At 37.8% G+C, this 22,950-nt stretch overlaps 3 protein-coding genes across 3 annotated transcripts; 1 reads left to right on the top strand and 2 right to left on the bottom strand.

Moving 5' to 3' along the window:
* Positions 1 to 925: 925 nt before the first annotated feature.
* On the bottom strand, positions 926 to 2,906 carry LOC134749403 (protein SPMIP1-like). Its single transcript, XM_063684323.1, has 3 exons — positions 2,657 to 2,906; positions 1,957 to 2,138; positions 926 to 1,136 (listed from the first exon to the last, which is right to left on the bottom strand). Exons 1-3 carry the CDS (start codon positions 2,810 to 2,812, stop codon positions 926 to 928), a joined length of 549 nt encoding a protein of 182 aa, XP_063540393.1. The 5' UTR covers positions 2,813 to 2,906.
* A 1,113-nt stretch (positions 2,907 to 4,019) lies between these two features.
* Positions 4,020 to 6,258, bottom strand: LOC134749481 (WD repeat-containing protein 91). Its single transcript, XM_063684420.1, has 4 exons — positions 5,953 to 6,258; positions 5,721 to 5,870; positions 5,358 to 5,563; positions 4,020 to 4,466 (listed from the first exon to the last, which is right to left on the bottom strand). The coding sequence occupies exons 1-4, from the start codon at positions 6,194 to 6,196 to the stop codon at positions 4,239 to 4,241; spliced, it is 828 nt and encodes a 275-aa protein (XP_063540490.1). The 5' UTR covers positions 6,197 to 6,258; the 3' UTR covers positions 4,020 to 4,238.
* A 509-nt stretch (positions 6,259 to 6,767) lies between these two features.
* On the top strand, positions 6,768 to 18,255 carry LOC134749272 (GTP-binding protein Rit2). The gene is made up of 5 exons (XM_063684166.1): positions 6,768 to 7,152; positions 7,953 to 8,026; positions 9,884 to 10,078; positions 11,297 to 11,437; positions 12,190 to 18,255. The coding sequence occupies exons 1-5, from the start codon at positions 7,011 to 7,013 to the stop codon at positions 12,295 to 12,297; spliced, it is 660 nt and encodes a 219-aa protein (XP_063540236.1). The 5' UTR covers positions 6,768 to 7,010; the 3' UTR covers positions 12,298 to 18,255.
* Positions 18,256 to 22,950: the final 4,695 nt, after the last annotated feature.

The following is a 22,950-nucleotide window of genomic DNA, read 5'->3' as shown; positions in this document are numbered from 1 at the left end:
GCAAGTACATTCTAAAGTCGTCGTCAATAGAACTTGCTTGCAAATAATGTAAACAAATTTGATATATTTTGTTAGCGTTATTTTAACTAAAAAATTATATGACAATAATTAATTAACTATTAAGTATATAGACTGTTTATAAGGTCATGGTTGTCCATTTAAAGAGCGAGATTACGAAGTAATGAATGTAAAATGGTTTGTTTACATTATTTGCTAGTTCTATTGACGACGACTTTATCTATTAACATTATTATCTAGTGATCGAACGAACCAGCGCATGTAGGTGGTAGTAATGGCCACGCACACCCGCCTCGAATGGAATTACCTCATCCCGCGGCGGCAGATTGACACGCATTGACACGCATACGGACATGTGTGCACTGTGCACATAGACACTATAACGATTTCCATACTATGACTTGTCCTCTCTGGAACATTTATACCAACATCTAGCTAGCGACGAGTATTGCGTACACACGGAGAACTCCCCGCCGACCGGCTGCGCGTATGTCGGCGGGTCGGGCGTTCGGGCGTGGGGTTGTTCTTTCTGTAGAACCAAAGATAGATATATAGATGGATACAGTCTAAGGAAAAAACGTGCCTCGAAAATCAAGAAAATTTGATTCTCGTTCAGAGGGCGGTACTAGTTTTGGCCTACAGTCGTATAGATGGCGTTGACGGTTTCGTTTGTTATTTAACAATTTTAACGCATATCAGTGAAAGAACATGGGTCAAAATCATAAAAATAATTAATGCAAATAAAAAAAATCATTTATCTATATTTAAATACATTCTATCGTATTTTTATAAATCTTCATTTTTAGTTTTAAAGTGTGTCGACAGATGGCAGTGAATTTACTGGGGTTACAAAATTTACTATGACAGTAACGCTCTAGTATCAGTTACTCTATGGTAGAACGTACATCTAGCCAGCGTAGCACGAGTATTGAGTGCAAACGGAGAACTCCCCGCCGGCCGGCTGCGCGTATGTCGGCGGGTCGGGCGTGGGGTTGTTCTTTCTGTAGAATGTTTCTTTCAGGAGTGCACAGCGGCCGTGGTGGACGTCCTTTGCTGGCAGGCGGCTCGATTTCTGCTGCCAGCCATAGTCCCAGCTCGTTACCACGCGGAAGTAATATCTGTGTGAACATTATGATTAAATTGATTTGGTAATCTCAAGTTTTTTTGGGTGATTTATCTACAATGCAATGAAGTAGGTATGTTTAGGGTTCCGTACCAAAAAGGTACAAAAGAAACCCTCATGGTGTGACTGTCCGTCAGTCTGTCTGTCTGTCACATCGCTAAATATCTCGAGAACTACTTAAGCTATCAAAAGTCTAGTTACTAGGTCAAGTGGGGTATCGTTTGAAAGAGCTGAAATTGTATATTTTAAAACAATTTTTGTTTTTTTTTTCAGTTAAATTTTTTTTTGATTTATGACAGAAAATGTAAAAATAAATACGATCCCCATCATCAACTAGATCACACTTAAAGTGTAGGTAATAAAGAAATTCGTTGTTTGATCTCGTGGCTTTTATGATATTTAATAAAAAGGATTTAAGTATAGCGCTGGTGGCCTAGCGGTAAGAGCGTTCGACTTTCAATCCGGAGGTCGCGGGTTCCAACCCCGGCTCATACCAATGAGTTTTTCGGAACTTATGTACGAGATATCATTTACCAGTCGCTTTTCGGTGAAGGAAAACATCATGAGGAAACCGGACTAATCCCAACAAGGCCTAGTTTCTCCTCTGGGCACAGATTATATAATAGTTCTTACTAACTCTGGGTTGGAAGGTCAGATGGCACGATGGCAGTCGCTTTCGTAAAAACTAGTGCCTGCGCCAATTCTCGGGATTAGTTGCCAAGCGGACCCTCCCATGCCATGAGCGGCTCCCATGAGCCGTGGCAAAAAGCCGGGATAACGCGACGAAAGAAGATGATGACTTGTTTTATACTAACTTGTCTTCTGGTGACTTCTTGTTCCTGACCTTGAGGTACCGCCTGTCTGCATACTTCTCCGAGCTACCGTACAGGATGTCCAGCACTTCTGGCTCAACTGGCTTCATCATTTCGGCCTTCTCTTGTGGGGTCACGTCGTGAGGGGGTACCTCACGAGGCTTGACTCGGGGTTCATCCAATATCTTGAGGAAGCACAGCATATAAAAGAAGCGTTTAGTCTAGTGTTGAGATATTCGACCAAACCGAGGGATATTATTTAATAAAGGTAATGTTTTGAATGCCACGCCTATTATCGTGTGCGGCGCGTCATTGTCAACATGTTGTGAACCTTATGCACGAAGGTTTATTGAGTTGTAACCGTGCGCGTCAGTTGACGTCTTTGGCGGTCACTGTATTAATTGTCTTCTGGTGATTTGCGAGCGCGTTGAAAGCGAGGCGAGCGCGCAACGACTTCGCTGCGTACTGTCATACCTACTGGAATGGGTGATGCGAAGATTGCGAAGTCGTTGCTTGCTCGCGGCGAACTCGCCTCGCTTTCAACTCACTTACCAATCGCCAGTGTGGCCCTGCTCTAACCCTATAGTTTAGACGCCACTCCTAACGTGCGTGAATGCACGAAGGTTGATATTGGCCTGTTGCCGCGCGCGTCAGGTGACGTCATTGGCGTTGGCGGTCCAAGTGTTTGGAAACAACAACTTACCGCTTTAAGTTCCTTGGCCATAGCAATAGACGTGTCTATATCCCGAGCCTGGTTCTCCTTGGCCTGTTCCAACACTCTCTGCAAGTTGTCGTAGTACCAGTTGCGAATGCGGCGTTTCGACCGAACCTCGGCGTCGAGATAAAACTCAAACGACATTTTGAATCTTTATATTGTATATTTTAGACGTTGGCCTTTGCCAAGCTAACTTTGGGTTATAGGAATCAGTTTTAAAAAGGTAAGTAAATTGGGCAGGTTTTTTACGATTTTGTTGGATCTTGCAGCAAACAACAGTGGAGTGGAAGTTACGAGCTTTTATATGATGTTACAGGAACGATGGTTGAAAGTTAAAGCTGTAGTAAAATCTATTGAATTTAAGTTTACGTGTTAGGTTCCTGTTAGGATCTGTTTCAGTTACAAAACACGTATAAATTTAGTTTATTTAATTTATAAAAATATCTTTTTAAATTTAGCTGCTATAAAGTGACAAGAATTTAGTTTTGACAGGTTACCATAATGCTAAATACCATAAATACCTATAATTTTGGAAACCTCCACATATAAGAAGTCTTAACGCCAAATCCGTGTAAGGTTGCTGCCAGACCGGCGGCGAGAAATCCACAAGAAATTAGACGGGTTCTAACAAAACGAGCCGCCTCTTCCGCTTCTTTCGGCCGAGGTAACGTCTACACAGGCCGGGTTGTTTCTCGGGGTAATTTCCTCGCACGGCTCATTTTGTGTGGAATATTTTTTTGCGTCAAAAACGTAGTAGGTATTTACGCGTATCCCGTGTAGATATTAATCATTGCTATCTAACTGTTCACACAAGAGAAAAGTAGGTAAATGTTTTAACGTTACTTGTTGATTACTGGCGGTCGGACAGCTGTTTTAGGAAGCAGTAGAAGCAATGAATGAAAATCTTTATTTTCAGGCAACTAGCCCATAGATAAATACCTTAAAAGTTAAAACTAGCATATACATATTATTATAAAATATATCTTAAAACTAAAAACTCACAATTATGGCTGCGATACTTGCGAATCGCAGGCTGCGGAATCGCCGGTACTTGACATTGTTCGGCCAAAACTCCTCCTTGGTGAAGGTCGCTAGATGTCCAGTCGGAACGCTCACCACAAAATAATTAAAATTCACGCTGCTGTGTCGAGATTCCAACTTCGCGACCCTCAGGATGAATCCGGACTTGACTCGTACATACTTTACGATCTCCTCGACCTTCGTAAGGTAGTGTAATAAGGGTGATCTTTGTTCTTAACTTATAAAATAAACAAATAACTAATAAGATAGTTTATAGACGGAATGTACTAATATATTTACAAGTAATATTCATTATTATCTTAAATCTATTAACAAAAGCAAATCTATTACTATCCTATGATTGATACACCTTGTATAAGTATGTGGTTTGAATAAAGATAAGTTTTTTACCTTGTCACACATCACATAAAGTGCACATTTCAAGAATATTTTAATTTGGATAGTGTGTATCTTAGTTACCGATAATTTCATGAATAACATTTAGCGATTGAACTATGATTGAATTATTCAACATTGGATCAGAGTACTTTTAGTTCTGGCTCTGACTCCGGGCCGCGCTCCTGGGCGCGCCGGGGCTGCCGCCCATCTGCCGGATCAGCCCCCGCAGCCCCTTAGCCTCTCGGGCTCCGCTGTCCAGCTGCTCTGACGGGACTGCGCAGAAGTCGTCCACCAATGGTAGGGGGCCGCTGAGACGCGAGTATTGCGCTAGTCGCGATTGGTGTCCGCTTGGAGAAATCTTGTCTATTGGCTGATGGGTCTGGAACAAATTCAAATATTTGGTTGTTATACTTATGGAAGAGTCAATTCACCTAATCTGAACTAAACTGTTAACTAAGCATGTCAACGAAATCTTCATTCTTTACGATAAACAGATTTTTGGGTAGTCTGGGTAGTACTGGGTAGTCTGGGTGGGTTGGGTAGTACCTAGTGTGATCACATCAGCTAATGTACTTAGTTTACAGTAGAACTCACTTAATATGCTTGTTTACACAGACCCCTTCAGTTTGTTTTCATCCATTTATTCTTGGTTAGTGATACAAATTTCCCACTCAAAACACTATAATATAGTGTGCCAATATTATTGGCATGGTCTCTTAAAAATCTTCTTAAGCATGTTTTACTGTAATTTTATTGTGTAGAACTTGTAGAAGCCACTATTAGATCATTTTTAAATTTTCAGTTATTTCAAGAGTTATTAGAATATAGTAGCACCCTCATAGTATATGTGCAGTTCACTAAACATGCCTTGTTTATATGTTTATGCATTTAAATAATAATAAATAAATATTATACAGACATTCTTACACAAATTGACTAAGTCCCACAGTAAGCTCAAGAAGGCTTGTGTTGTGGGTACTCAAGACAGATTTAGGAACAAATATCTGTGCTCATCACACAAATATTATTTATTATTATAAGTTTCTAATATTAGTTTTTAAATTTGGTTAAAATATGTTTTTATGCTGTTGTTGTTTCTGTTGATTTTTCTCCTTTCTGGTATCCTGTTTGGGTAAAGGCCTCCTCCCATTTCTTCCATATATATCTACTATAAATGCTCTTACCGGGATTCAAACCCAGGACCATCGGTTTCATAGGCAGTCACTAGCCACTCGGCCAGACCGGTCGTCAAAATTTATATTTGTATTACCTTTCCTTTAAGTGCAGCCAGCTCATCCTGCAGCCTCTTCACCATAGCAACATCACTCTCATAACTTGTCAGTGTAGGCTGCGGCATGCACTGAAACACGGTGGCTAGCAGATTGTGCAGCGACACTAGCACACTGTCTTGCCATGCTCGGGTGAAGAAGAGGCTGAATGTTGGGTTCTCTTCTGGTTTTTGGATGTATGGGAGCACTGGAAAATGTTGATTTTAGCTTTAGAAGAAGCTGAAGCAATCTTGTTTTATTAAGGAGCAAAAGAGTATCCCCAGCTTGTATTCCTCATGATGATATTGAAACAGGCAACAACGAAGCGAACTACTTATTTTCTAAGTTCTAAGTATTATACTTACTAAACCAATCCCTCCATTCATTTTGGCCCTGCAACTCAGGCAGCATCTTAGCAAAAAATTCTGTAACTCTTTCATTCTTCACTCCACCGGTACCTTGTGCGGCCGTCACTAAATACAGCTTGTAGAGACTGTATTCTAATTTCCTCACAGCTGAAACAAATGTAGTGACCTTAGAGATTGACTTCTTTCCAGCATTGTTTATCCTGAGATTTAAAGATAAATAATACATTACCTGGTTGAACGTGTATCTCTAATTTAGAGAAAATCAAACTGTCGAGGTGGGACCAGTACTCCTTCAAGCCGTTGAGATCAGAAACGTTTATAAAATGCAAAATTTGATCCACAATCTTGTCCACTCTAAAACCTTTGTCTTTATCAGTTTTCAAGTCACTGTCGAAAGCTTTTACAGTGGATGTAAATCCCCTGTATAGTAAATATTCTCTTACGAGTTCGTCAACGAATTGTATGTGAGCCATTTCAAGTTATTATTTATTTTGATAATAAAATAAATTTGTTTACAAAAATTGGAAAGTGACAGCAGGACATTTTGTTTTCGGCGGGTGCATTCATATTCACGCCGTTTTTACTCTTATCTGACTCAAACTTTTAAAAAATTATAATAGATTTCATGGTTTTAAACATTTTATAAAAAAATATATAGATAATATATTATTAATCTTTCATATGTTACTGTATACGTATACAAATGAACGTAATGACAAAACTATATTACCCCAAAATAAAAAAATAAACCAAAATGTAGTTTTTGAACGCTAGCCGCCACAGATATGTTTAAAGCGCATTCCAAATTAAATAAAAGTTGGTGTATCTCGCAGTCTATTTAATAAAAAATGCTAATCAAATAATTCTAAACTAATTAATCCGTATTAAATATTAATAATTGTACAGATCGCATAACTAAGAGGTCTAAGAGTCAAGATGCAAGACGTGAGACTGAGACTCATTTCTTTTTTTGGTTCTCGTCACATACTCACATTCTCGTCTTTAAATTATGAATGCTGGTTTTGGTTCTACCAATAATACCAACATACACAAAACAACACTCGAAATGTCAATCGCGTACAATAATCAGCTGTCGATTTTTATTGCAATAATTTATTATGAACACAATGCGCGTTAACAAATGAACAAATCCCTGTTCTGCTAGAAGCAATCACGGTGGTGATCTTAGGTTTGTGCGGTGTGGGGCGATGGCGCGGTGTGGGTTCGGCGAGTGAAGGAGGCGAAGGCGGGCGAGGCCAAGGTCCGAAGGGCCAGGCATGTGGAGGCATGGCCGGCGAGGCGGCGGGGACGTCGCGCGGGCTCCGGGTGTACAAGATCGTCGTGCTGGGGGACGGGGGAGTGGGCAAGTCCGCGGTCACTCTGCAGTTCGTGAGCCACAGTTTCTTGGACTACCATGACCCTACTATAGGTATGCGTCAATGTTTATTTATCTTGTTATCTACGGATTTCCCCATAAGAATCAAACATGTTTTTTTTTTCGTTTCATATAAATTTTCAAGTATTAACAACATAGTATAGATAGTTTACAGCATTCCAAACTGTTTACAAACAATTTGTATATCTACACTACTTATTGTTCCACTGTACACCAGGCTAATTCTGGCATACTCTACCTTTTTTTCAAAGCACCACAAACGAATATTATTAACTAAGCAGTCGAGGGCCACAAAGTACATACCTATCATATACATGCCCTGATGACTAGGCCACTATAAAAGCAGAGGAAGCTGCATAATCCAGTGATCCTGTCTTCATGAAATGTTAACTATAGTGACATATGTTACTTAGCACCACTTGCACCATTCCACTAACCCGGGGTTAACCGGGGTTTTGACACTACCATGCATGTACAATCGAGGCAGCGGTTTTTGTAAAAAATCACCCAGATCTATTTAAAAAGGCCATAGATGTTTACCATAAAAACACAAGATATCCTAACAAACTTTTATTAGACTTCATTCTGAATAATTCACTTTTTATGAAAAAAAACTAAGCTGAAAATATTAATCTCCTACCTCTATATCCATTCAAAACCCAGCTATATACATGGCTCAAAAACAGGTGTTTTACTCTGTAAGTGAGTTCCTCCAAATGTAGTAATATTAGATAGAAATTATAATTTTAAGTAATGTTACATTAAGACCACCTACATATAGCTAAATTGTATATTAAATTTTCTTACAAAACATTTAATTTTTTGTTTTGCAGAGGACTCATATCAGCAGCAAGCTGTCATTGATGGAGAACCAGCATTGTTGGATATTTTGGACACAGCAGGACAAGTAAGTTAAAATCTGTCTGAGTTTATAAGAATCACTTAAAAATTACTTCAGAGAATTTGAGTGGTATACCAGGGGTGCAAAACTCCATGCTTTAGGCAAACTCCTGAGCCTTGACCACTTCGATATATAAGTCTGATGGCGATTGTACCGTTTTAACCTCGTTTTACCCGTGTCAGTGGGGAGACACTCCTCCTATTGGACAAACTCAGCTCCATTTGGCTCAGCATTGCTCTGAGCAATTATTAGGGTTGGCACAACTTGACGTCCCTTTTGCGTGCACAACCACAGTTTTTTTTTCCTATCTGGCTGTTACTCCCCGCAATTTTGCACAGGGTGAATTTGAGTGGTATACCAGGGGTACGAAACTCCACGCTTTAGGCAAACTCCTCAGCCTTGACCACTTCGATAAATAAGTCTAATGGCGATTCAACTGTTTTACCCTCGTTTTACCCGTGTCAGTGGGGAGACACTCCTCCTTTTGGGCAAACTCGGCTCCGTTCGGCTCAGCATTGCTCCGAGCAATTATTAGGGTTGGCACAACTCGTCCCTTGCACGACCACAGATAAGATAATGACCTGAATTTTGACAACCCTAAATAGCCGAAAGGGATAGTGCCATATAATTAGAAAGGGACGTCATGGTTCGACCCTGAACTGCTGACAAACTTCGGTTTTGTAACCTTTCTGTATGATAGTACTGTTATTTATTCTATGGGTATACTTTAAGATTTGGTTTTCTAGGCCTATGAATATTTGCTACGCCCTAGTCTTCCAAAACTGACTGCAAGGTTTGGCTCAGACTGCCCCTTATAAACCACTTGGTCCTTGTACCCTTTTGGCTCTGAATAATTGAATCAAGGAATATCCTTGCCACAGCCATCAAATTTAATTCATGCTTGGTAGCATTAATACATTAATAATACAATATTGATAAGTCCCTCCTGATGAAAAGAGATGAAACTGATGAAAGGGCCTTAATTCAACTCACAGTTTCAGCAATATAGTCTGAATCTTCTCAAATGATTTTTACGCCAAAGACCCTAATCTGTTAAACAAAAGCCATTGTTTCTTTTGTCCGAGCGCGTGGCCATTGTATCTAAGCGCGTGACACGCTCGGCCAAAAAAAATGGCTTTTGTTTAACAGATCTTTGGCGTAAAAATCATTTAAGAGGATTCAAACTATAGCCTAATAATTTACTCTTGCTTTAAAGAGACAACAATGTTATAAAAATCCTAAACAATAAATAATTTAAGCTTCAATTTAATGTCCACAATATAATAAACTGACTTGTAGTTTGTCAAAGACTGTCTCATTCCAAACATAGACCGAGAGAATCATACTATCTTTGTCTTACACTAGTACTAGCACCCAAAAGAAAAGGATGAGTATAGTTTTTTTGTGACAATTTGGTTTGACCAACTATACAGTTCCTACTCCAAAGACTCAAGTCTTCACTAACAAGAAGCCTCTGAAGGTTTAAAATGAAATGAAATGAAATGAAATATATATATATATATATATTTTTTTTATGAAATAGGAGGCAAACGAGCAGACGGATCACCTGATGGTAAGCGATTACCGCCGCCCATGGACACCCGCAACACCAGAGGGGTTGTAAGTGCGTTGCCGGCCTTTAAGATGGGAATACGCTCTTTTCTTGAAGGTTTGAAGGTCATATCGGTCCGGAAATACCGCAGGCGACAGTTCATTCCACAGTTTAGCTGTGCGAGGCAGGAAGTTTCTAGAGAAACGCACAGTTGAGGACTGCCAACCATCTAAGTGGTGGTGAGGATGGTAATTTGCATTAAGTGTGGTAACATTCATATGTAAACTTGAAAGCAACCATCTTCTCCCCAGGTGGAGTTCACAGCAATGCGGGAGCAGTACATGCGGTGCGGAGAGGGCTTCGTGCTCTGCTACTCCGTGACGGACCGGCGCTCCTTCCGCGCGGCGGCCGAGTACCGCCGGCTGCTGGCGCAGGCGCGGCCCACGGAGTGCCTGCCTCTTGTCCTCGTCGGGAATAAGCTGGATTTGGCTCCTAGATGTCGGCAGGTTGGTTTTTTCATAAGAGCCTCTTTACTGAAAATACTTTATTGACATCCATGTTGGCCCTGAATAGGCAGGTTGGTGCTAGTACAATCCATAACAAATGGACCTATTAACTAAAATAAAATCAGAATTACCCATTTCCTGTTAGTTTTGATCAAAGATAGATATAACTCCGTAATAGATGGATACAGTCTAAGGAAAAAACGTGCCTCGAAAATTAAGAAAATTTGATTCTCGTTCAGAGGGCGCTACTAGTTTTGGCCTACAGTCGTATAGATGGCGTTGACGGTTTCGTTTGTTATTTAACAATTTTAACGCATATCAGTGAAAGAACATGGGTCAAAATCATAAAAATAATTAATGCAAATAAAAAAATCATTTATCTATATTTAAATACATTTTATCGTATTTTTATAAATCTTCATTTTTAGCTTTAAAGTGTGTCGACAGATGGCAGTGAATTTACTGGGGTTATAAAATTTACTATGACAGTACCGCTCTAGTATAAGTTACTCTATGGTTTTGATATTATAAATTGAAATAGATATCATACACTAAAGAAAAAACCGGCCAAGTGCGAGTCAGACTCGCGCAAGGGTTCCGTACCATTACGCAAAAAACGGCAAAAAAATCACGTTTGTTGTATGGGAGCCAAACTAAAATATTTATTTTATTCTGGGTTTAGTATTTGTTGTTATAGCGGGAACAGAAATTCATCATCTGTGAAAATTTCAACTGTCTAGTTATCATGGTTGATGAGATACAGCCTGGTGACAGACGGAAAGACAGACAGACAGCGGAGTCTTAGTAATAGGGTCCCGTTTAGGTACGGAACCCTAAAAATGACCAAGTCAATAGTAGTGTGACTACTTAAAAAACACAAAGCAAAATATTTTATAAAATAGTTAGTTTTGATATTGTTAAATAATTTACAATTAATGATAGACATCAAAATGTCGTAAATGGTTTTCATGTTTTAGTTCACATTTTAATTCGTAAAAAATAACTTATACTTGGTGATAGAATACTTTTTTTTTTACATTTATTATTGCTAATAATAACTATAGTTGGTCAAATCAATTTGTCAGTCAGTAACAACCAGGAAAATCATATTCATCCTTTTCTTTTGGGCGCTAGTACTAGTGTAAGACAAAGACGGTATGACCCTCTCCGCCCATGTTTGAAATGAGACAGTCCTTTGACAAACAATATTTGTTGCAGGTGACAACTGAAGAAGGCTCGGCGCTCGCCACGCAGCTCGGCTGCCCGTTCTTCGAGACGTCGGCTGCGCTGAGACATTTCGTCGATGACGCTTTTCACGCGCTCGTGCGTGAAATACGCCGGTTGGAGCGACAGAGACAGGTAATGTTCCCTCTCATCGAAAATACTTGACTGAACTTTTATTTTACCTGTTTGTCTGTTGAAATACTTAGCAACTGCTGCGTATGAAACAAGATAGTTTATAATTACTCCAGTTATCGCTGATTCCAAATTGGTTGTTGTTAAAATTTCGACATTATTCCATAGCAAACAAGACTCAATCTATTAGTCCTCGTTAATGAGCACAGGGATCTCGACGAGCCACTGTGGGCTGAAATTCGGCTCTGATTGACGTAGAAACCAAAGTTGTTGTTTTTATTTTTATTGAAATAGGTTTTGCCCAACAATGTTATGGTAACTTGAATTTGGGACGATTTGGCATAAGAATATTACGGTATTTCTTTGCGGTTCTTCAATTATATAGATTTTTTGTTCCTGCCCAATACATTTTGTTTGAAAAAAAAAACAACGACTATTTTTAAGCCAAATCGTTTGAAATTCATAGTTTAGCATATCAATCATAGGCAAAACCCATTTCAATTAAAAAACTTTAAAATATCAATTTCGGTTTTTACAACTTTTCCATAGAAACAATTAACGATAAAAAAAAGCACCCGTGACGGAAATATGTAGTATGCCAAAAAATCACAAGTAATTCGTAGTATAACCATCTGCGGTTTTTGAAATAAATTGATTTTTTGTTATAATAATTATCAAGTGTCTTATCTCAACGGGATTAGGCGCAGTTTTAATTTCGACTATTCAATAGTATACAAGAGTCACTTTGTCCCCAGTCCTCATTAATGGCGACCGGCATCTCGACGGGCGGCGGGCGCCGGCGCTGGCGGCGCCTCCGCAGCATCTTCGCGCTCGTGTTCCGCCGCCGGCGGCGCCACGACTGAACGTAAGCCTTAACACAACCCCAATAGGTTCGGATTCGATTGACGCGTCGAGACGACGCTTGACTGTGCGAACCGATGGTATTGTTCAATGAATTGATAATTATTTTATGTGGTGTTCGAGAAATCAGTCGTTGAATTGACCTTTTAGGGCGTCCACGGAGCGGGCGCACGCACGCGGATGCCGTTGTGGGTAAAATCTGTCGCACGCGTCCGCGCCAGTTAGCAACGCTAATAGGTACTATTTTTAGTTTACCCGCTCACCAGCTCCGGACAACCGCGTCAGCTAGACGGACGCCCTTATACAATGGGTATGAGTGGATGCACGAAGTATTAAGAAAATCGTGTTAAATAAAGCCAAAGCTGATATTATTTTAATATTTATATTAAGTTTACTTCATTCTCGAATAAAAGTTTTTAATTTGGTCATTTACCTCCAATGGTGAAACTGTTTTGGATTTTCTTGTTATTTATTTAGTTCCAGATCTGACACTGATGTTTAATTTATGTTGAATTGGTCTTTGTAAATTAAAAAATCTAACAGTTTTAACAATATCATTGGTTGTACAACTTAAAAGTTTCTAAATCATCTAAAAATGAGTCATTTTGTTGTTTCCTTATACACAGTTTTATTAGCCATGTTAGAAAAATGAGTTAATGTTTTTAATACTACTACTTTTATCACGTACCTGTATATTTAAGTATATTGGCATCCCCACCAGTCAAAAAGTCATCATTTCAGTGGCCATTTATATATATTTTTTGTCAAAGTATAAATACCTTTTAGTACAGAAAAAACAAATTTTAATGAATCTCACTATGATATATAAAACAAAATTAAAGTGTCTTTGTAATCTAAAACACATTTCGAAGTCTTTTTACATCTTCTCTATGTCAAAAACTTTTTTTTTTTGCAAATTAACCTTCTACCTCTTTAAGATTTTAACATCCCTACTATAATTCCTAATAACTAAACTAAAATAAGCAGGGCCTATATTTGTTAAGATATTTGTAACGCTAATGATTGTTATATTTTATTTTTTACTAATTTAAAGTTAATTAGGTATAACAGTTTTCTTTGAGGACCAATCTGCTAAGAGTGTTGATTAGATCGGTGGTCAACTATGATTTTGACAATATGTACTACATAAAGTACCTAATATGAAACCCTCTTGAACATAATTATCTTATTATTAAAGAAAACAACTTCAAAAATGTTATCCCGACAATCTAGTTTTAAATAAAAGCCGATTTCGTAATATTTTGAATTCAAAGTTAAGTCGAGTGATTTAAGGCTAGAGCACACCGGCTGCGTCCACGTGCGCGTGCGCTAAAATGTTGGAGCCGTACACGCACACCTCACGCAATCAGTGTGCCGTCTCTCATAAGGATCTGTATATTACAGCGCGCACGTCTACGCTCACGCATCTGGTGCGCACAGCTCTTTAGTAAGACCCCAGGCCTTAGACAGTTCCAAGTAATGTTTAAACTTAGTTTTAGACCATTGCCTATAGCGTTTTGTTGTTAGAACACATATTGTTACACGAAAAGATGAAAAGGTCGGTTGAGCTGGAAAATTAAGATGTTGATGCTTTGGAAAATCAAGATGTTGATGCTTAGAGTTATACGCTTTGGGAGTCGAGCTTAATGCGTTGCTAAGGAATCTGAAACGTTCAAGAATGTCTAAGAAGTCGCTAATGAGTAAAATCACAGAGTTATTGAATGTAGAACACGAAGTCTAAGAAAAAGTCGTACCCTGAGTTTGTCAGCTGAATTAGATCGCGATAACGATAAATGTTGTAACTGGAATGTAAAACGTCAACTTTTGACAGTTAGATTTCGCATGTGTTGTGCCGTACAGCGCTATCACATTCATAGCATACATTTTACGTAGACATTTCTACACTTAATAAATCTTTGGTCAAATTTAACGCTTGAGCATTGAGATTCGCTATGAAATTGATCTATGGAGTATACAACAAAAATTGATCGTGATATTTTCTGTAATGTATAATCAAATCGATCAAAAAATCCGACTGGGAGCGATGGATTTTGGTAGGAAAAAAATATGGCTACGCATCAAATCTAAGGTATAAAGCGTCGTTGAAGAAATGAGTAAAGAAGGGTAGGAAGCTATGCTTTCGGAATTTATTATAGTTCCATAATGATTAGGCGTCGATAGTGTTAGTAGTAGATTCCGAATGGTAACAATATGTCGTTGAATTGAGAGATATTTAGATGTTGTTGATATTATTTTACTAGATGTTTAGTAATAGTATTTCCATGTACAAACGGAATAGTCCTAATGCACTGTACCACGTATTGTTTGTCTAGTCTATATTTAGCTTACTTCTATAGGCATATAGTGATTTTATTTTGGCTAAAGAATCTTTAAAATAAAAAAATGTCGACCGGTCTGGCCTAGTGGATAGTGACCCTGCCTGTGAAGCCGATGGTCCTGGGTTCGAATCCCGGTAAGGGCATTTATTTGTGTGATGAGCACAGATATTTGTTCCTAAGTCATGGGTGTTTTCTATGTATTTAAGTATTTATATATTATATATATCGTTGTCTGAGTACCCATAACACAAGCCTCCTTGGGCTTACCGTGGGACTTAGTCAATCTGTGTAAGAATGTCCTAAAATATTTATTTATTTATTTATGTTATCCAAATTTTGCTTAAAAAATAACTACATATATTTTTGGGGCTATAATTTTAAATTAAGTTGCATGACTTACGTCCTTATGCCATGAACGCAAAGTGATTAGCTGTCGAAGTTTTTTTTTATGAAACTGTAGTCAAGTTTGGCAAGAGTAGCAACTCTTAGTAGAGCATATGCATAGAGATTCACACAGTATTTTTCTTATACTAATATTATATTACAACCCCAAACCTCTGTTTGAGAATTTGGTTTTATTCTACTGTTACTGACAAAATTGGTTTGCTAGACTATAGTTTATAGCAGGGGTCGGCAACCTTTTAGCAGCCAAGGGCCACATAGTAGTAAATTGACGCGGGCCGCACTTTGTTAATATTTATGACTTTATCAGGTATTGTCGTTTGCCAAAATGAGAGGTTCGCGGGCCGCATGCGGCCCGCGGGCCGCCTGTTGCCGACCCCTGGTTTATATAGCAATAGTCGTTGAATAATAAATTTATTTATCGTATGGCATTACAGTTACTGGATTTAAATTGAATATTAATCTTAAGCGCGGTTTAGACTAGCAAGAACTTGCATGCAATTTACGTTACATTGCCGACTACTGAGGTAAACTGCATTAAAAAGTTTGATCAGATACCGGAATGTAACGTAAATTGCATGCAAGTTCTTGCTAGTCTAAACCTCGCTTAAGATTGATGTTGGCACTCTTCATATACTCGATGGGCTTTCACTGAGGTTCACGATAATCAATATAATCTACGTATATTGCATAAGAATATATGGATTGTTTAACAATTTCGTGGACTTTAAAATGCAATATAACTCTATTTGGCCCAAATGTTTGCCAGATCGTCTTAAGAAGTAAGCTAAACCTAGAGCAAGACCTAGGTGTGGACCTGAAACTATCGACTTCGAAGCAAAGTCTTCCGCAAAAGGAACCCAGTAAGCAATAAATATATATAGACTTTTTAAATCTTGCGTTGTTCATTGTTCATTTACACCGAGGGCCACGGGACGCACACTCCGAGCGTACATTGTTTTACGTTTTATAAGGCATGTGTGTCAAAAATTATGCAAAATTTAATCCTATAAATTTTGCATAATCAAAGTTTAAAACCATGTGGGAAATATATTCCCTCTGCCTTATAAGGGCTACTCCACACTAGCGTCTTTTGCGGCGGCATTTAGTCAGCGCTATAGAAAATGGCGTCACTGAGCAGTTGCGTTAACGTTCCGTCGAGCAGCAGCCATAAGGTTGACGCTAAAGAGGGGTGGCCCTAAAGGCAAACAAATGTGTGGTGGTCGGCGTCAAGCACGCTGGGATCGTGCGTTTCGTGGTCGAGGAGTTAGAGTTTAATGTATAGCTTACATAGCTTAGTATTTATAATGTGTCGGTTTATATCGTGTATAGGGACCTTGTAGGAATGAATACCAAAATAAACGTAGTTTTTAACAGACAGGCCATAATTTGGGATTCATGTTAGTTCTGATACGAGGCAATGACCGTAAAGTACAACTGACGCTGGCATTTATATGTTTATTCAAATAAGTATGTGGTATTTTCTATAAAAAGGGACCTTATTGTCGATGGCGCTTACGCCATTATTAACGATGCTCCGATATAAATACAATGCCGCGCGACGCTGTGCGGCGTAAGCGCCATCGACAATAAGACTTCTCGACTTCTCATAGAAAATGCCCCATATATTTTTATTTTATGTAGTTTTTAACAGACAGGCCATAATTTGGGATTCATGTTAGTTCTGATACGAGGCAATGACCGTAAAGTACAACTGACGCTGGCATTTATATGTTTATTCAAATAAATATGTGGTATTTTCTATAAAAAGGGACCTTATTGTCGATGGCGCTTACGCCATTATTAACGATGCTCCGATATAAATACAATGCCGCGCGACGCTGTGCGGCGTAAGCGCCATCGACAATAAAACTTCTCGACTTCTCATAGAAAATGCCCCATATATTTTTATTTTATGTAGTTTTTAACAGACAGGCCATAATTTGGGATTCATGTTAGTTCTGATACGAGGCAATGACCGTAAAGTACAACTGACGCTGGCATTTATATGTTTATTCAAATAAATATGTGGTATTTTCTATAAAAAGGGACCTTATTGTCGATGGCGCTTACGCCATTATTAACGATGCTCCGATATAAATACAATGCCGCGCGACGCTGTGCGGCGTAAGCGCCATCGACAATAAAACTTCACGACTTCTCATAGAAAATGCCCCATATATTTTTATTTTATGCCCAAACACTCAGAATATTCCACACCTCGTTCGAAACTGTATCATAAAATCCTTCAAATCAAAGAAATCGATAAGTAAATAATATAAATGCCAGCATGTAAAATATAAGTGAGATAAATCGAGCTCTTCATTGTAATCTGTGTGACAGAAACAGCAATAAATATATGATATAAAGATATTATAATTATACGACAAGTATCTTGTTTGGTGTATGTATCGAGTACCTTAGTATCGTGATGTGAAATAATAAATAGGTCGAAACGCACAAATGTTAGTCAGTAATTAAATATGTGTACCAAAATGCTACTTTCGGGATTCAGAACATTTTGGAATATTTATTAGTTATTTTATTACCATATTAATACATCTCAGGCAGCTTTTGCTAAGCCGAAAATAAATTTTTGGGTTTGCATCATATTAAAAGATTGATATATGTATACTTACTTAGGAATTTATATTTATTATTTATTAAGGAAATGTTCTGAGTGCTGTGTCATAGACAGCGAAATTATCGAAATGTACACTAAATACGATTTGTTTTTATTATTTGTATCAGGTCGTTTTAAACTATATTACCGTTTTACTGTAATATTTAAAAAAAACATAAATAATTTATATTGATCATTCGAAAAAAATTATAAGAAAATATATCACTATTACTGTCCTACTGACAGCATTGTTTTAAAATAAAGTGCCATAACGCTAACATTATGTATCTATTTATACGAAAGATAGGGCTTTATACAGATAATAGGGACAAATCGTATAATCAATAATCCTAGTTAAATAAGACGGTGTCAAACTAGGGTGTTTTCAGCCGTTCTAAGACGTAAACGCACCCTCAGTGTTGCCAGTGTTTTAGTTTTTTTTAAAGTATTTTTTCTGGCCCGATCTGTAGATCTGTTTTAGTGCCTTTTCGGCTTTGAAGTCGGCCTCAAAACAAAACTCGTTACATTGTCATTCTACTAAGTATTGTGTTGTTAAGTCATGCGAGACAGCCTATTCATGAAATTCGATATATTTCTCCGCGAATAGTGTAATTGTTACACTTAAGGGGCCCACTGATTACCAGTCCGCCGGACGATATCGGCCTTTAACTGACAGGCTGATATCGTCCGGCGGACTGATAATCAGTGGGCCCCTTTACTTGACAAGTCAACGGTTCAATAAATCAATCAATAAGTTTATTGCAAGAACATATTTAAATTATGTAAATGTGATAACATTTTTAAAAAGCGTGTGTTTATGTTCTACCAAAGAAGGCATGCAATAGTTACAATAAGTTATTTACAAGTACAGTCGCCATCAGATATATCGGAGCGGCCAAGGTGCTCACAAATATCTGAACACGCCTCTATTGTCAAGGCGTTAGAGCGCGTGTTCAGATATTGTGAACACCTTGGCCGCTCCGATATATCTGATGGCGACTATACAAAAACAAATTAACAATTCAATATATATATACACTAATGTCAAAATATTACACAAAAATAAATTTCCTCTTTCGCGGTAGCCATACTTTAGTGCGTTTTCTATTTCAAGTGTTGTGCGTTTACGTCACCACCCTAAACGGCGTTTATTTTAATTATTCATAAGCAATTTGAGCTTTGCCGATGGCGTGTGATGCCTACTTATCCCCAAAGGGTCTTGCAGTTAACATTGTCATTCTAATAAAGATTTTAACGTGTACTAATGAAGTACAAATTAGGGCGTTTTAGTTTCGTCTTAGACAAGTGACGCTGGGTTGTAGAGAAATGCCTAAATTCGCGCTAACTTTCTTGGAAATCTGATTGTGTATCAATTCTAAAGTCCGTCTAAGTTTACTCTGCACGGACTTTTCAGTGACAAACTGTGAAAGTGAACTTCAAAACGGCGAAGTTTTTTGCTCATTAATGTTGTTTAAAGTGTAAAATTGATAGCTTATTATGCAGTGAACTAACGTAGAAGTATGCAGCTAATAAAGAACGAGTCTTCAAACGCTGACGATTATTTACGGCGGCCACGACATTGCGCGACTGGCTTCGGCTAAGGCGAGAACCATAGGTTGGAGCAAGACAGCGATCGGACCTTTCGTTCCCACCTATGGTTGTCGCCTTAACCGAAGCCAGTCACGCAATGTCGTGGCCCGGCTGTTAGTCAACATCCGGCAAACCATTATGCAACACTTGACATTGGCGAGATCATCATATATCTGATTGAAGCCAGTTTTTTAAAGAAGATATTTATGGTTGCACTTTCACTCTGCAAAATCTGTGTAAAGTTAGCATCAGTAATGAATTAATTTATTGATAAACCTTTGGGAAACAAACAGGCAAAAACAACACGCATAGTAAATCAGATAACACATTCACACGCCACACAGTTTCCACTAATGAATGATAACAGTTGTGTTGCTCAGAAACTAATTTACAATTAATACAATTTAAACTATTACTCGTAATTTAACATTAATACAATAAAATTTACAACATGCAAAACTCAGTACCTAACTCGAATTGTTGAAAACAGCATTTAAACGTTGGCAAGTATGATGATCGATGATAATATAATTACTAATGGTACTAATGGATATTATTTTTATTATTAGCTGTATTTTTTATTATTTTTAAGTAATGATTGAAATGCAAAAAATTGCAAAATCAAAAAAGCTCTGCTCGTTACTTAACGGGCCCATATAGGTTTTTATATTTTGAGGTATTTACTCCCGCATACGCTTCGGCTGTGGAATGAGCTCCCTGCCGAGGTTTTCCCGAGGGGCTACAGTATGGGGTTCTTCAAAAAAGGAGTGTACAGGTTTTTAAAGGGTCGGCAACGCGCGTGTAATATCCGGTGTTCCAGGAGTGCATAGGCTACGACAACTGCTTACCATCAGGCGGGCCGTATGCTTGATTGCCACCGACGTGGTATAAAAAAAAGCTTGTTTAGTGGCAATGTAATGGTTTAAGAAATTCATTGAACAAAACTTTTTATTTGCTTAAAATATTTAGTACATTATATTGCACATAGGGTCTTAAGGGGCCCACTGACTATCAGTCCGCCGGACGATATCGGCCTGTCAGTTAGAACAAAAATTTTACAGTTCCGAACAACTGACAGGCCGATATCGTCCGGCGGACTGTTAGTCAGTGGGCCCCTTTAAAGGCAAGTGTTTCTCTCCAACTCAGTGAGATGTTTCGTAGCGCATTGGCTGAAACGTGTCACCGATAGGTTCTAATTCTAGTCATTATTTTGTGTATCGATGTATCGTGGCAGTTCACTAATGTATACTACAGAGATCCTAATATATTCGCATTTAGTTTTCACCGTTATTATTGTATGTTTAGTCCAGGGACCGGTATGGGTATCGGTACCGATTATGTTTCGAATGATTGGAAAAACTTATGTCGATAACTGGTTTCAGTAACTGGTATCCTTATTTTACTAATAAATAGCCTTCCTATATGTTTTTCAAAATCATCTTTATTCACTGTGACTATTTTCTTCAAATCTTTATATAGTGCTTGGGTTATAAGTTAATTTTTAGCATTAGAAAGAACTTCGCAGAAGCAAGCGCGAGAAGTATTCATTAGTTTCTTAAAAGTTCTACCGCACTTACTTTTCATTTCTAATTAAAAAAAAATTAGTTTATACTATTGTTTTATCGGTTTAAATGATATTTATTTTTTGCTACGAGAAAAAAATTAACCTTTTAACTTTTCGATACCGGTTACGGTCCCTGTTTATATCCAGTGATTAAGGTTTGACAATAAGTTCCGGTGTGCGGTCACTAGTCGTGTCAAAATTGTTTTGTTATGGTTTAAACTATTTGATATGATCTGAAGCGGCCTTCGTACAGTCGCCATCAGATATATCGGAGCGGCCAAGGTGCTCATAAATATCTGAACACGTCTCTATTGACAAGGCGCTAGGTGCGTGTTCAGATATTTTTGAGCACCTCGGCCGCTCCGATATATCTGATGGCGACTGTACTCAAAAATCCTTTATGACTTGTAGGGCATCGCGCACACTATTAATATAGGTACAGTCGAAGGCAAAAATGTCGATCCAGACAATATATGTAAACACGACTTTATTGTCTACGGTGTAAGAGCGTACACATATTTTTGAAACTTTGGGAATGTATATATATTTATGCCCTTGACTGTACAAGTGAGATGATCAGGCGAGTGATGTCAAAATGAGATCAATTTGTAATAAGTTGGAATTGGTTACGTAATGTAGGTAGATATGTATTGTTTGGATACCAAAAATTTTTTTGCAAAGAAAATCGCTCAAATACCAATATGTCAAAGGATGTGGATCATTTCAAATAATTTCAACTATTAATATGCGAATGCGAGGGAATGGGACTACGGATATAGGAATATGTAAATGCGATGTTCAAAGAAATCGAGGTTGGTATGAACTGAGATGGGATTTCTTTGAGATTGAAAGTGTATTTTCTATCTTGTTTATTATATTGTATTTTTCCTCTTCTGTAATATGGTTATCAGTAACGCTCTAAATAGTCGTATAGGGTCAACATTAGACCATAACCCAATTAGCGTTCACGGCACATTGTCAAGCGTCTATGAAAGAGTTTCATACAGAAGTTGTGGTTTCGCAACATACGGGCTTAATTTGCTACTGGTTACTTAGCATTATGAGCATTGCTAAATAGAAAATATTTTTAAAGTTAGAACTCTGTCTAGTTTTAGTGAAGCAATGAACATTTTCCAGACGGCAGACATAACAATACCTGACTTTATGTATTTAATAATACTTAGTCCAGCATTCTGCAAGATTTTGCTTATCAGCAGTGAGCAGTATTCATTTAAATATTTATTAAAATCATGCAAATACCCAACAGAGTCGAATTCGATTGAAATGAAAATGTAATAATAACAATCCAATTGGCGGCTTTGCTTTTGTTTAGAAACTTTAAAATTTTATTATGTGTCAAATTCAACAGTTATGTGCGATATCAAATTAAATTATTTATACTACTTATTCAAACATATTTATATCGGGTATATCGCGAATTTATTAATACTTGATACCGTACAAATAATCCTAAATAATCTATGACAGGGGTATACAGCCTAACCTAGTGTTTCAGATGAAGCTTAAGTTTAGAGATGACAATTTCTACAATATTCGCGTGATCGCTATTTTGCAAGTTTTTCATCAAGAACCTGAATTATCTTAAAATATTGCCTAGACTGAAAATATACTACCTTTTATAACAGACATTTTTAAGCTTTATAATATAATTTCTTCAAAGGGTGCTTTTAATCCAAAATTTTATAATTGTGATAAAAAAATAACCATGACAAATAGAGAAAATATCAAAGGTAGAATTTTGAAATAGTGCAGTATCGTAGCAAAAGTTTTTTTTAAAACATTAAACAAATAAATACTGGCCGGAAACAGCTCAACAACGGGAGTCATGGAAATCTAAGGGAGAGGCCTTTGCCCAGCAGTGGGATACTACAGGTTATTAAAAAAAAAAACATTAAAAAAATATACTGTCGTAGACCCATTCCCTAGCGCAGCATGTATGTTAGTTCTTTAGATTTTGGTTGGAGTTTAACGCACATTAGTTGGCCGGTGGCTCGTAGTCTGATCATAGTATTTATTAACGCTTAAACATGTTTTTTTAACGTTTAAATGATATTCCATAGTGTAGTAATCATTATATTAGGTCACTACGTAGGTGATTTGCCCTGTAGTGGTTTTG

The sequence above is a fragment of the Cydia strobilella genome, chromosome 18, assembly GCF_947568885.1.
Source record: "Cydia strobilella chromosome 18, ilCydStro3.1, whole genome shotgun sequence".
Lineage (NCBI taxonomy): Eukaryota > Metazoa > Arthropoda > Insecta > Lepidoptera > Tortricidae > Cydia > Cydia strobilella.
The sequence above is the reverse complement of the archived record's forward strand: the minus strand, read 5'-3'. Positions and strand labels throughout refer to the sequence as shown.